Genomic DNA, 15,558 nt, shown 5'->3' with positions numbered 1-15,558 from the left:
AGATGATATTTTTCTCAGCCAATAAAAATGCCACAATAAGATACACATTCAGTTGAAGATGATCATCAAACAATGATGTCATTAAACCACATAATGGTCACCATCATGATGTCACTAAAACAGCTATTAAATAACATCACTACACAATCAGATGTTGACATCACCATACGATCAGATAATGACATCACTATACAATCAGACAGTGACATGATTAAACAATCAGATAATAAGTCTACATCTCATTGAATATTGGTCTTGTGTCCTGACAAAGAAGACACTTTTCTAAGCCAATCAACAACAAAACCTGTCACTCTAAATTACCAGAAGCGCCTATGTAAACATAGTGTCCCTGCAAACCTGCCTGCAGGTGACCTAGCTTACACAGGTCATAATCCACTGTATTAATCACCAGGGAAATATGCCCCTGCCTCATGAGGATGGGTCATCTTGGGTCATTATGACAGTGCTGTACCTGAGGGTAATCTGCTAGCTTGAGCATCTGTCCCAAGCAAACTAAGACAAGCAGCATGTGTAGAAGTCACAACCTGGGCATCACCTGCAAGCCCTCATCAACACAGCAGCACACCACAGGTCATCAACACACATATACTCATGGGCAGAAGTAAGGGAATACAGGGAGGCATGTGTTTGGTGTAACATTCAATATGTAAATTTCCCCCCCATATATACTCACTGCCAAAAGAAACACAAACCATAGAAACATATAGAAAAGTATGTACGTTATAAAGTGATGTTTCCAATGTGTACCACTTACCACTAACAATCAGTCAAGCGTTACCACAAAGTCTCTATTCTTATTATGATATGCTGCACATGATTTTCAAACTTTACACGCTAATCCTGCACTAGACAAATTGTGCATCTCGAGTATCAATGACGTAACAGGTGATGTGTTAATGAGCATCGGTTCACACAACATAACAGCATGTTCATTTGTGCATCAAACCAATCTAATAATTCTTTAATACGAGTAATTCTTCATATATCGACCAACACGTATGGTATTCAAGTTTCTTTTTTTGGTGAGTATATTTCCATTCAGGTTTTAGTTCAAGCGCAGCCACCAATTACCAATATATTGGATCCATGTTTGGGAGGAAACAGTACAACATACAGTGTTGGTGGGTGATGGGATCCTATAGGACTTCCCTAAATCTTAACTTTTAATATTGGGTGTGTGACAAGGATCCCTTCTATTCCCTTGACTTTCATGCATAATTTTGAACACTGCTATGTGTGTTGTACATTCAAAGGCAGCCATCATCTGGCTGTACAAGCAGACAACACCTATGTCTTTTACTTGAAGATGCTAAAACAAGCTGCACTGATGCCTCCCTGCTTGCACCAGTGCATCTCATACCTCACATACAATTCATACACACAAGATGCCAGTGGCTCGAACTTTAAGTCTTCATGCTGGGTATCACAAATATCGTGGTGTAGATAGATGACAAACAATATGGTTCTAAATACCAAATTGTGAAACTTGCAAGGCAACAGGAAACACCCAAGGAAAACGTAAACATCTAATTCTTGTGTGTGAGCATGAGGTTCTTGGCTTTCCAAATGTTACTCTACGAAAGTGTAAGCCTCACCCAAACTCTCATCCCAACCCAGCCCCGCCCACCCAACTCCACCCCACCCCACCCCACCCAGGATAGTTGATAGGATGGGATGTATAGAGTCCCACTGTCCCTCACTATCTCATCCCCTTCCCTTTCACCCAGCCAATTTAGAACCCACCCCAAACTAGCTCCCACCCCTACCTGAAAAATTATATTCCCATCATAGTCTTCTCAACCTCTGACATTCATTTTCACCTATTAATTCAGTTCCAATCAAGAGAGCAGCAGTTTAACATTGAAAGTTCCTTGTTTAGAGTTCGCCATTGGAAAAGTCCATGCTCAAAGGTGTTCAGAGTTTAGATCTGGCCTTGGAACAGTCCATGTATGGTTGAGCCAGGGGGTAGAGGGCCAGGTTCCTCTTGAAGTCCCACACATCTTTCACCACTGTTGCCTAAAACACAGAGAGACAGTAATGTCACTGGGACATATATTGCGAATTCACCAAAATGTTTCATAAAGAGAAAAACAAACATTATGAACCCAAGTATTTGTGTGCTTATTTGAAAAGAAATCATACTTTTTCAAATACCCCCACTAAATGTGACATTATATGACAGCATAGCATGAGTGATTTGGCATCAGAAACCTATAATCATGGGTAGGGGTCCTACATTAAACCAGTGGCACCTAAGACCAGTAGATCCTTGAAGGCTCCTATGACACCGGAGACCAGGAGATCCTTGCTGACTCCTATGGCACCAGAGACCAGTAGATTCTTGCAGGCTCCTATGGCACCTCAAACCAGTAGATCCTTGCAAGGCTACTGTGGCACCTGAGACCAGTAGATCCTTGAAGGCCCCTATGGCGACGGAGACCAGGAGATCCTTGCTGACTCCTATGGCACCAGAGACCAGTAGATCCTTGCAGGCTCCTATGGCACCTCAAACCAGTAGATCCTTGCAAGGCTACTGTGGCACCTTAGACCAGTGGATCCTTGCAAGGCTCCTGTGGTACTTTAGACCAGTGGATCCTTGCAAGGCTCTTGTGGCACCTTAGACCAGTAGATCCTTGCAAGGCTCCTATGGCATCTTAGACCAGTGGATCCTTGTAAGGCTCCCATGGCACCTGAGACCAGTAGATCCTTGCAAGGGTCCTGTGGCACCTGAGACCAGTAGATCCTTGCACGATTCCTATGGCACCTTAGACGAGTAGATCCTTGCAACGCTCCTGTGGCACCTTAGACCAGTGGATCCTTGAAAGGTTCATATGGCACCGGAGACCAGTGGATCCTTGCAAGGCTCCAATGGCACCTTAGACAAGTAGATCCTCTACGGCTCCTATGGCACCGGAGACCAGTAGATCCTTGCAAGGTTCCTGTGGCACCTTAGACCAGTAGGTCCTTGCAAGGCACCTATCGGACCTAAGACCAGAAGATCCTTGCAAGGCACCTATGGGACCTAAGTCCAGTAGGTCCTTGTAAGGCTCTTGTGGTACTTTAGACCAGTAGATCCCCACAAGGCTACTGTGGCACCTGAAACCAATAGATCCTTGCAAGGTTCCTGTGGCACCTTAGACCAGTGGATCCTTGCAAGGCTCCTATGGCATCATACCAGTAGATCCTTGCAAGGCTCCTGTGGCACCGGAGACCAGTGGATCCTTGAAAGGCTTCTGTGGCACCTTAGACCAGTGGATCCTTGCAAGTCTCCTGTGGTACCTGAGACCAGTAGATCCCCACAATGTTCCTGTGGCACCTTAGACCAGTAGATCCTTGCAAGGCTCCTGTGGCACTGGAGACCAGTGGATCCTTGAAAGGTTCCTATGGCACCGGAGACCAGTGGATCCTTGCAAGGCTCCAATGGCACCTTAGACAAGTAGATCCTTGATAGGCTCCTATGGCACCGGAGACCAGTAGATCCTTGCAAGGCTCCAATGGCACCTTAGACCAGTAGGTCCTTGCAAGGCACCTATCGGACCTAAGACCAGAAGATCCTTGCAAGGCACCTATGGGACCTAAGTCCAGTAGGTCCTTGTAAGGCTCTTGTGGTACTTTAGACCAGTAGATCCCCACAAGGCTACTGTGGCACCTGAAACCAATAGATCCTTGCAAGGTTCCTGTTGCACCTTAGACCAGTGGATCCTTGCAAGGCTCCTATGGCATCATACCAGTAGATCCTTGCAAGGCTCCTGTGGCACCGGAGACCAGTGGATCCTTGAAAGGCTTCTGTGGCACCTTAGACCAGTGGATCCTTGCAAGGCTCCTGTGGTACCTGAGACCAGTAGATCCCCACAATGTTCCTGTGGCACCTTAGACCAGTAGATCCTTGCAAGGCTCCTGTGGCACTGGAGACCAGTGGATCCTTGAAAGGTTCCTATGGCACCGGAGACCAGTGGATCCTTGCAAGGCTCCAATGGCACCTTAGACAAGTAGATCCTTGATAGGCTCCTATGGCACCGGAGACCAGTAGATCCTTGCAAGGCTCTAATGGCATCTGAGACCAGTAGTTCCTTGCAAGGCTCCTATGGCACCTGAGACCAGTAGATCCTTGTAAGGCTCCTGTGGTACCCTTAGACCAGTAGATCCCAACAATGTTCCTGTGGCACCTGAGACCGGTGGATCCTTGCACGGCTCCTGTGGCACCTATGACCAGTGGATCTTTGCAAGGCTCCTGTGGCACCTTAGACCAGTGGATCCTTGCAAGGCTCCTGTGGTACCTGAGACCAGTAGATCCCCACAATGTTCCTGTGGCACCTTAGACCAGTAGATCCTTGCAAGGCTCCTATGGCATCTTAGACCAGTGGATCCTTGAAAGGTTCCTATGGCACCTGAGACCAGTAGATCCTTGCAAGGGTCCTGTGGCACCTTAGACCAGTAGGTCCTTGCAAGGCTCCTCTGGCACCTTAACCTGTAGGTCCTTGCAAGGCACCTATGGGACCTAAGACCAGTAGATCCTTGCAAGGCACCTATGGGACCTAATAAATAGATCCTTGTAAGGCTCCCATGGCACCTGAGACCAGTGGATCCTTGCAAGGCTCCTGTGGTACTTTAGACCAGTGGATCCTTGCAAGGCTCTTGTGGCCCCTTTCACCAGTAGATCCTTGCAAGGCTCCTGTGGCACCTGAGACCAGTGGATCCTTGCAAGGCTCCTGTGGTACTTTAGACCAGTGGATCCTTGCAAGGCTCTTGTGGCCCCTTTCACCAGTAGATCCTTGCAAGGCTCCTATGGCACCGGAGACCAGTGGATCCCCACATGGCTCCTTTGGTACTTAAAACAAGTAGGCAACCTACCGTTGGTCCTGTGATGATGACCTCCTCCTCTGGCCCATCTGTCCGGTCACTGACCGGCTGCGCTGTCGTCTGATCCCCATTCATCCTGTCACCAGGGTTACTCGAGATGATGTGCACGCTCAACTTGTGCCGCCTGGGAGCATCAGCATCTATGTAGGACTACAAGCAAGACATGAAACATTTAAGCAACGTCTTTGTAAATAAAGAAGACATAAATCAAGGAGTGATTGAATATTGTAATGAGCAGTACTGTAGCCAATATGTGTCATATCGCCGTCTAGTATGATAAAAACTAGGGCTGTGTACTGGCAAAAGATCTGTACTGCGATATACTGCGATACGTATTGGAATATATTTGGAGCTAAAGGGTTAGACACTGATTGTACACACAGATCCTTCTTGCGACATACTAAAGAAAATATTATGCATGGTCAGTTGCCACCATTTTGTAGTCATGGATACAGGGGAGATAACAACATGAGAGAAAAACTCCTTCTGAAATTCCTGCAGTTTTGTAAAAAAATTAATTTGTGACTGAATTTCAGTGTGGATTTGAGGTTAAATGATACACACAATGATGTAACTTATAAAATATAAATTGATCCGACGGTTACTTTAAGGATTGTGACATTTGATTCTAAATGATGACATGATAGTGAATTGTTCCAGGGTAATATATTGGAGTGGAGATGTAATACCCAAGAAAATCGAGGACGCCATTGTCACCACGCTAACTATCAGACCGCCTCTGTGGTCTGGTGGTAGAGCCTTCCCCCGGAGAGCGGAAGGTTCGGGGTTCGATCCCCGGCCGCGTCATACCAAAAGACGTTAAAACAAGGACTGGTCGGCTCGGAGTCGGTATACTGTGTCTGAGTGAGGTATTCATGTTAAACTGCGGCATGGTATCTCAGTGAGCTAGCACTATATCGGCATCAGTCCGGACTAGTACAAGCAGCAACACACACACACATATGTGCATGCACGTCGCTATATAAGTGCAATAATCTTGGACGCGACGTTAAACCCAATTTCACCTCACCTCACTTTAACTATCTATGCTACTTACCTTGTAGAACGTATATAAATCTTCCTTGCTGATTGTCTTCAAATACGCTACTTCCACGTTATCTAAATAGAAACATACATTCTTTACTATCAGCTTAAACCCATTAAACATTAATCATTAACATATATGTAAAATAAACAGTAGTCGGAGTATTAAGTGAACAAAACAGAGTTGGTGCAATGTGATACCATGTGCTAAGATATGCGTATCCAATTGTTAGGTCAGGAGTGAGTTTGGTGAAATGCTGCTTTGAACAGTTTGTCAGTTATTTCACGGCATGTCAGCTTGATGAAGGAGGAAACCCAAAAGTGATACTGGTCCTAGGCCTTCACCACTTCACATAAACCAAAAAATAGGTCTGACAATCTTAGCAACATAATCAGGGCAAATCTGGCATTCAAACCCATGCTCATAGGTTGCTGGCATGCCTAAGAGAGGCAACTCTGCTCAACTCTCTCATGCATGCATAACTCTCACATACTGTGAGAGAGTGTGTGATAGAGTGAGTGTCATTTTATTCACATGTAACAATATTCCAGGCATGTCCTATTGGGAGACACCAGGAATGGACTTCTGGTGAATCAAACCCAGGCTTTCAACATGATGAGCAAATGCTTTAACCAGTAGACCACCCTACTGCCCTCTTTCATGCATTAAATACCTCCATGTTATAAACCTCCAGTGACATCATCCTATTGTTCTCCTGTCTGGTTAAATCTCATAAACAGGGATGTTATAATATCCCCGGGATTTTACATAATATCCCTGGGATTTTATATAATATCCCCGGGATTTTATATAATATCCAGGGGATTTTACTAATACAATTTCGATGGTAACATATGGTTAGATGGTAACATATGAATGTTTCTAGCTAGAAAAATATTTGGCATGTTAACACAATGTAATGAAATGTGAGTGAGTGAGTGAGTGAGTATGGTTTTACGCCGCTTTTAGCAATATTCCAGCAATATTCCAGCAATATCACGGCGGGGGACACCAGAAATGGGCTTCACACATTGTACCCATGTCGGGAATCGAACCCGGGTCTTCAGCGTGACGAGCGAACGGTTTAACCACTAGGCTACCCCACCGCCCCTGTAATGAAATGTAAACTGTTTTCCTTACATGTATATTCCAGAGGAGTGAACACGCAACCTTTGTATCTGTAGCCCAAGTTTGTGTACCACTAGGCTACAGGGGCGCTAATAAATCACAATGCTTTCCAGAATGTATTTTACAAGTACCGTACACCAGCAACAGATATTTTACGCCTGTTTCCTCTAGTGCATGGAAAGTATGTTTGAAACATAAAAATGTTGATCAATGTTGTTTCAAGTTTCTTTTTTCGGTTTGTAAGATAGATAAAACATTTTCTCTCAGGTCTTTGTGATATTTAAAACCTCTATTGTTGGGATAAAACCTTGAGGCTTATGCCCCTTGGTGTTATCCCGTGGATGCAGGGCTTAAATATCATAAAAACCTTCAGACGTGGTTATCCTACACATAACACTTACCTCTGTCAAAGTGGTACTGCTCCGAGATAATCTCTCCCCAGTACTTGCCATTCAGCACAGACAACTTCTTGGGCTTCTCCAGACGTTTAGCTGCCAGGGCCTTCACGTGCTTGTCAAACTCCTCTTCACTCATCTTGTTGATGTAGTCCTACACACAGAAAAATAGTTCCAGGTCAGTATTCCTGCAGTGTCCACCCAAATGCCTCCATCATACCAGTTGGTGAAGACAGAGGCACATGTTACCTTGCGTTCAGTCAATCCGTTTTCATGTACCCAAAAGTGAGTGAATGTTGTTTTCAGCCTCTAGGGGCGGTCGGGTAGCCTAGTGGTTAAAGCGTTCGCTCGTCACGCCGAAGACCCGGGTTCAATTCCGGACATGGGTACAATGTGTGAAGCCCATTTCTGGTGTCCCCCCGCTGTGATATTGCTGGAATATTGCTAAAAGCGGCGTAAAACCATACTCACTCACTCACTCACTGTTTTCAGCCTCAGACAGTAATATTCCAGCTATATCATGGCACGGTGTAAATTATCAAGCCAGGCATACCAGCGATTGATGGAATGCGAAACAATCCCATGGCCCATACACAAATATTGGCATCTTTATGTCCTTTCCAAGACAATGATCATTGGGATGATACTCTACAGAACTGACCCGTGAAGATCCAGGCTAGAATAGGTCTTCAGCAACCCATGCTTGCCGTAAAAGGCGACTATGCTTGTTGTAAAAGGCGACTAACGGGATCGGGTGGTCAGGCTCGCTGACTTGGTTGATGCATGTCATCGATCCCAATTGTGTAGATTATGTTCATGATGTAAATCACTGGATTGTTTGGTCCAGACTTGATTATTTACAGACCGCCGTCATATAGCTGGAATATTGCTGAGTGCGGCGTAAAACAACAAACCAAACAAACCAAATCTCTTCAGAACTTACATCAATAGTCTTGAGGAAGGCTTCGACCCGAGACTCCACAAAGGATGGTTGTCGGTCTGACTGGACGATCACTCGGAGTCCCTGGACACCGCTGGACCGACGCAGACCACTGAACACTATATACCCTGAAAACCACACAGCATTCATTGATACAAAGCAATACCATACATTATGTATAGTTATTTTACATTAATCTAAAGTAACAAGTCCTTCAACACATATGAATCTACAACACTGATCCTACTATTGAAGCTACGATCCAACAACTACTTTAGCAATGTAATCAAAGTCGTTGTAATATCCCTTTTGTTTAAAGTTATAGAATTAGGGAATCCCTGGTTTCAAATACAATAGCAGCTAACCTGAAGGACCTCAGTATCCACCCTTAGGTTTAACAATGGCTAGTCAATACCTGCTGTCATATGAATTTTCATATTTCTGTATGACATCTGTATACAGTCTGCTTATGTAGCTAATATTATACAAAGTTGCCAAGAACACAGGCACCATCATATACAGTTGACAACTGTCATAACTGCTTGATCAGCTTGTGTAAACTGTCAACACCCGATATGGTAATTGGTGGGAAGTGCAACTTCCCGAGGCAAGGGCATTAACTGACTGTAAAAGTCCAGTTTCCACCCTTGCCAAACTAGGCTTGAAATTCCAGGGTCAATCGTGTTGCGCCACCAGTGACTATTATGAGTCAAGTCCCTTCTATGTCCCTCCTATTGACCAATCATATTCCATCTTTTATATCACTTGCATTTGCTTCAAACAAAATAGTGGCGCACAGTGAAGACAATCTGATCGATAATCAAGATCAATATTGTAATAAAACAGGTCTTACTTCGCAAAGTGTATAAAATCACTTGAGCACCATCATCAAAAACATGAAAAGATTTGAAAAATATCTGTCAACGCCCAGTAGGCTTTACAAATCCTGAAGTCGACCGAAATCTGCATGTTGCTAACAAACCGGATGTCTAGTTCGTTACGCAATTTTGAATCGACTATGCATAGACTCGTTAGTCCAGCCAAAATGTAACTCCGGAATTCCAGCCAAGTTTGGCAAGGGTGGAAACTGGACTTTTATAGTCCATTAACGCCCTTGCCTCAGGAAGATGTGGGAAGTGCTACATCAAGCACTTAGTGACATTGTGTATTGGAGCTTTGTTAGGAATGTCATTGTTTCATGTGCAGTGAACATGACAATAAACTCCAGTATTTCTAGGTCATAATGTGTCATCAGCAAGGGACAATCGCAAGTTTCACATAGTTTCACATTAATTGTATTATTTACATTATTAACCATATTAGACTGTGTACAAAAGCCTTGTAATGTTTGTGTGGTAGTCACCTAGCTGTTCTTGAGTTCGGAGTATGTTGAAGCAGGGTTCACTGATGATCTGAGAGAAGAGCTCTAGCTGCATGTTGAGGTTCGTGTCCTGGCGGCCACACTGGTAGTAGATCTCAATGCACGACCCGCTGTGCACCGTGTTGGTCTGCTCGTACATGTAGTAGCAGCCTGCAGCAGAACAACATGACACATGTCACACATGACATACGGCACATGACACATGACAAAGGGCACATGACACACATTACATACGACACATGACAAACCACATATGGCACATGACATACAGCACATGATATACATGACATACGGCACATGGCACATGACAAATGGCACAAAACACACGACATATGGCACATGACACATGACATATGGCACATGACATACAACACATGACACAGATGACATTAGGCACATATGGCACATGACGCAGACAACATACAACAATTGATATATGGCACATGACACACGACATATGGCACATGACATGATACATGGCACATGACATATGGCACATGACACATGACATATGGCACATCACACATGACATATGATACATGGCACATGACATACCAAACGTGACACAGATGACATACGGCAAATGTAGCACATGCCACAGAAGATACATGACATATGGCACATGACATATGGCACATGACACATGGCACATGACATATGGCACATGACACATGGCACATGACATACGGCACATGACCCCACCCCCATACCATCACACTGTTCACTGATCCCGTTCCCATACCATCACTATGTACACTGACCCCACCCCCATATATCACTCTGTACACTGATTCCACCCCATACCATCACTCTGTACACTGATTCCGACCCCATATATCACTCTGTACACCGACCCCATCCCTATACCATCACTCTGTACACTGACCCCACCCCCATACCATCACTCTGTACACCGACCCCACCCACATACCATCACTCTGTACACCGACCCCACCCCTATACCATCACTCTGTACACTGACCCCACCCCCATACCATCACTCTGTACACTGACCCCACCCCCATACCATCACTCTGTACACTGACCCCACCCCCATACCATCACACTGTACACTGACCCCACCCCTATACCATCACTCTGTACACTGACCCCACCCCCATACCATCACACTGTACACTGACCCCCACCATACCATCACTCTGTACACTGACTCCACCCACATACCATCACTCTGTACACTGACCCCACCCACATACCATCACGCTGTATACTGACCCCACCCCCATACCATCACTCTGTACACTGACTCCACCCACATACCATCACTCTGTACACTGACCCCACCCACATACCATCACTCTGTACACTCACCCCACCCCCATACCATCACGCTGTACACTCACCCCACCCCCATACCATCACTCTGTACACTCACCCCACCCCCATACCATCACTCTGTACACTCACCCCACCCCCATACCATCACTCTGTACACTCACCCCACCCCCATACCATCACTCTGTACACTCACCCCACCCCCATACCATCACTCTGTACACCGACCCCACCCCCATACCATCACTCTGTACACTGACCCCACCCCCATACCATCACTCTGTACACTGACCCCACCCCCATACCATCACTCTGTACACCGACCCCACCCCCATACCATCACTCTGTACACAGACCCCACCCCCATACCATCACTCTGTACACTCACCCCACCTCCATACCATCACTCTGTACACTGACACTACCAACATACCATCACTCTGTACACTCACCCCACCCCCATACCATCACTCTGTACACTCACCCCACCCACATACCATCACTCTGTACACTCACCCCACCCCCATACCATCACTCTGTACACTCACCCCACTCCCATACCATCACTCTGTACACTCACCCCACCCTCATACCATCACTCTGTACACTCACCCCACCCCCATACCATCACTCTGTACACTCACCCCACCTCCATACCATCACTCTGTACACTCACCCCACCCCCATACCATCACTCTGTACACTCACCCCACCCACATACCATCACTCTGTACACTCACCCCACCCCCATACCATCACTCTGTACACTCACCCCACCCCCATACCATCACTCTGTACACTGACCCCACCCCCATACCATCACTCTGTACACTGACCCCATCCCCATACCATCACTCTGTACACTGACCCCATCCCCATACCATCACTCTGTACACTGACCCCACCCCCATACCATCACTCTGTACACCGACACTACCAACATACCATCACTCTGTACACTGACCCCATCCCAATACCATCTCTCTGTACACTGACCCCATCCCCATACCATCACTCTGTACACTGACCCCACCCCCATACCATCACTCTGTACACTGACCCCATCCCAATACCATCTCTCTGTACACTGACACTACCAACATACCATCACTCTGTACACTGACCCCATCCCAATACCATCACTCTGTACACTGACACTACCAACATACCATCAGGCAACTGCAGCTCCCGTGTGCGTTTGTGCTGACTCGGCAGAAGTGGTTTGGAGCCACTCTTTTCTCGAAGTATCGTCTCCATCAGAGTACCGATCTCCAGAGCCCGCTGAAACACAGAGGGACCCCAGTTTCAACAGTAACAACATCATCATTAAAAATCATCATGTTATTTCTCAATGGAGATGCCTCTCATAAATCATCTACATTAGGCTCAACTCATGTGGAAATATCTGGTACGAACTTGAGTATTTTCATCTGTGTACAATGACAGTCAAATGTCAACTATCAAAATCATATTTTCACTGGTTAGTAAAGACTAAATCATTTCTATTATCTGCCAAATAAAAGAAACAACAAGTACCTGTTTTGTGATGTTTCCATACATGAGGCCCTCCACGTAGACCTTGGACAGCAGCTGGGGGATGAAGGCCTGGAGTCTCTCCAGCGTCACATCTGAACATCACACAAAACTCTCATCAACACAAGAGGTGGACGAAAGTCACTATCAGGACCTACATGGATGGTATTTAAACTCCACATACGTCTGCTCTGCCTCCCATTACAGTACATGGAATCTCTGTTCTCAAAGTGTTCCCAAAATAGGAACTAAAAATTGTAGAAAGACACAATGTTTGCTAAGATACACTAGTTCTCACATGATCAGTTCCCAACTGTCCTGAAGGTACCTGCAGTCAAAGACTGTTCCTGAGTGTCCTTATAATTAAAACTAAAATGGGTGAAAATCTACCAGTGTTTCATTGGCCAGCACTCCTTACCAACTGCTGTCATGTATAATCGTGTGAGTTACCATGATGCGAGCCTGGACATACTGACCATCTAAAGAGTCCAGAAGTTCGCACTTGGTCCAGACCATCTCGGACACGAGGACGGAGGTGAAGTAGATGGCGTGCTGATGAGGTTGCTCTGCCACGAAATTCTTCAGCCCTCGGTAGTACTGCAGGCAACACACACATACACATATATATATAGCTGAGGGGCATACCTCAGTGGTTGGGGGCATACCTGAGTGGGAGGGGGCATACCTGAGTGACAGGGGCATACCTGAGTGGGTGGGGCCATACCTGAGTGGGAGGGTTGGGGCACACCTGAGTGGGTGGGGGCATGCCTGAGTGGGTGGGGGCATACCTGAGTGGGTGGGGGCATGCCTGAGTGTGTGGGGGCATACCTGAGTGACAGGGGCGTATATGAGTGGGTGGGGGCATACCTGAGTGACAGGGGGCATACCTGAGTGGGTGGGGGCATGCCTGATTGGGTGGGGGCATACCTGAGTGGGTAGGGGATTCCTGAGTGGGTCGGGGCATATATGAGTGGGTGGGGGCATACCTGAGTGGGTAGGGGCATACCTGAGTGACAGGGGCATACCTGAGTGGGTGGGGGCATATATGAGTGGGTGGGGGCATAACTGTGTTGGTGGGTAGGGGCATACCTGAGTGGGTGGGGGCATACCTGAGTGGGTGGGGGCATGCCTGAGTGGGTGGTGGCATGCCTGATTGGGTGGGGGCATACCTGAGTGGGTAGGGGCATACCTGAGTGACAGGGGCATACCTGAGTGGGTTGGGGCATATATGAGTGGGTGGGGGCATACCTGAGTGTCAAGGGCATACCTGTGTGGGTGGGGGCATGCCTGAGTGGGTGGGGGCATACCTGCGTGGGTGGGGGCATGCCTGAGTGGGTGGGGGCATGCCTGAGTGGGTTGGGGCATATATGAGTGTGTGGGGGCATACCTGAGTGACAGGGGCATACCTGAGTGGGTGGGGGCATATATGAGTGTGTGGGGGCATACCTGAGTGACAGGGGCATATATGAGTGGGTGGGGGCATACCTGAGTGACAGGCGCATACCTGAGTGGGTGGGGGCATATATGAGTGTGTGGGGGCATACCTGAGTGGGTAGGGGCATACCTGAGTGGGTGGGGACATACCTGAGTGGGTGGGGACATACCTGAGTGGGTAGGGGCATACCTGAGTTGGTAAGGGCATACTTGACTGGTTTGGGGCATATATGAGTGGGTGGGGGCATATCTGATTGTTAGGCACATACCTGAGTGGGTGGGGGACATACATGAGCGGGAGGGGGCATATCTGAATGGGTGGGGGCATACCAGAGTTGACACTTGACGGGGTAGGGGGTTATGTTCATTAATATTGTTACGAGGTCAAATTAGTAGTTAGACTAAAATCAAATCATGACGCTTTCACTGTAATTTTCCCAGTCAGTGCATTCAATGCCAATTTAAGACCAATCAGAAAAATGGTTTCCAGTCACTAATGTGAAGGACATCCTGCCCAGGGAACATGGATAGTTTCATTTGTCCTTTACACACACAAGTTACCTATCGATCACACTTTCGTATCACAAATGCATTTCCCTACTAACACTTAAATTCCTCATTAAAGATGTCACTGTCTGCCACCAAAGACTCACCAACTCTTTGATGATCTCGTAACGTTTGGGGTCCACTTGGTAGGTGGTGAAGCGCTCTATGATCTTCTGCAGCAGCACGTGCAGCTTGTCGTTGTAACCCTTGACAGACAGCTGAAGGCAGAACACCATGTCACACACAGGCGCACACTTACCCATAACAGGGCACAATCAGTAGCTAATAACACCCACAATGGCGGGAATACAATACTATTACCTCATGATATCATACACCTCAAGATTTATCATACATTACAAAGTCACTGTACGCAAGTTAACCAAAATTATTGACACTCTCAAGTCATATGGAAATCTAAAATGAAAATCAGCGCTATCTGGCGCCTGGTGTTATCTTATACAAAATCTTGTCTCATTTACAAATAAATTAGTTTATAGCTGGAGACTTGATCCTTGTTTATTATTTCTATGTCCTGAAGGCAAAACTTTATCAAAATTGCTTCATGTTGTGTAGTCCACGTTCTACCTAAGCTTTTCCTTCCACACTATCTCCCAACCTGCCATTTTCTCTGGTGTTGTCCAGGTTGTACCCCAGCCTTGCCCCCCACCACCTCCCACCTCACACTGACCATCATTCCATACACGGTGTTGTCCAGGTTGTACCCCAGCCTTGCCCCCCACCACCCCCCACCTCACACTGACCATCATTCCATACATGGTGTTGTCCAGGTTGTACCCCAGCCTTCTCCCCCCCACCACCCCCCACCTCACACTGACCATCATTCCATACATGGTGTTGTCCAGGTTGTACCCCAGCCTTCTCCCCCCCACCACCTCCCACCTCACACTGACCATCATTCCATACACGGTGTTGTCCAGGTTGTACCCCAGCCTTGCCCCCCACCCACCCACCCCAC

At 46.7% G+C, this 15,558-nt stretch overlaps 1 protein-coding gene across 1 annotated transcript in view; it reads right to left on the bottom strand.

Moving 5' to 3' along the window:
• Window positions 1-1,722: 1,722 nt before the first annotated feature.
• The window catches only part of LOC124117264 (insulin-degrading enzyme-like), a 35,753-nt gene continuing 21,917 nt past the window's right edge, over window positions 1,723-15,558 (bottom strand). The window contains exons 20-29 of the mRNA XM_048393231.1: window positions 14,687-14,797; window positions 13,076-13,196; window positions 12,603-12,694; window positions 12,236-12,347; window positions 9,753-9,920; window positions 8,393-8,517; window positions 7,456-7,603; window positions 5,939-6,000; window positions 4,873-5,031; window positions 1,723-2,037 (exon numbers count right to left, since the gene is read on the bottom strand). Of these exons, the coding sequence (XP_048249188.1) occupies window positions 1,936-2,037; window positions 4,873-5,031; window positions 5,939-6,000; window positions 7,456-7,603; window positions 8,393-8,517; window positions 9,753-9,920; window positions 12,236-12,347; window positions 12,603-12,694; window positions 13,076-13,196; window positions 14,687-14,797 (1,200 nt within the window). The 3' untranslated portion in view covers window positions 1,723-1,935. The remainder of the gene's footprint in view (window positions 2,038-4,872; window positions 5,032-5,938; window positions 6,001-7,455; window positions 7,604-8,392; window positions 8,518-9,752; window positions 9,921-12,235; window positions 12,348-12,602; window positions 12,695-13,075; window positions 13,197-14,686; window positions 14,798-15,558) is intronic.

Source organism: Haliotis rufescens, unplaced genomic scaffold (assembly GCF_023055435.1).
Source record: "Haliotis rufescens isolate VD_foot unplaced genomic scaffold, xgHalRufe1.0.p SCAF_12, whole genome shotgun sequence".
Lineage (NCBI taxonomy): Eukaryota > Metazoa > Mollusca > Gastropoda > Lepetellida > Haliotidae > Haliotis > Haliotis rufescens.
This window is presented reverse-complemented; position numbering and strand designations above follow the sequence as displayed.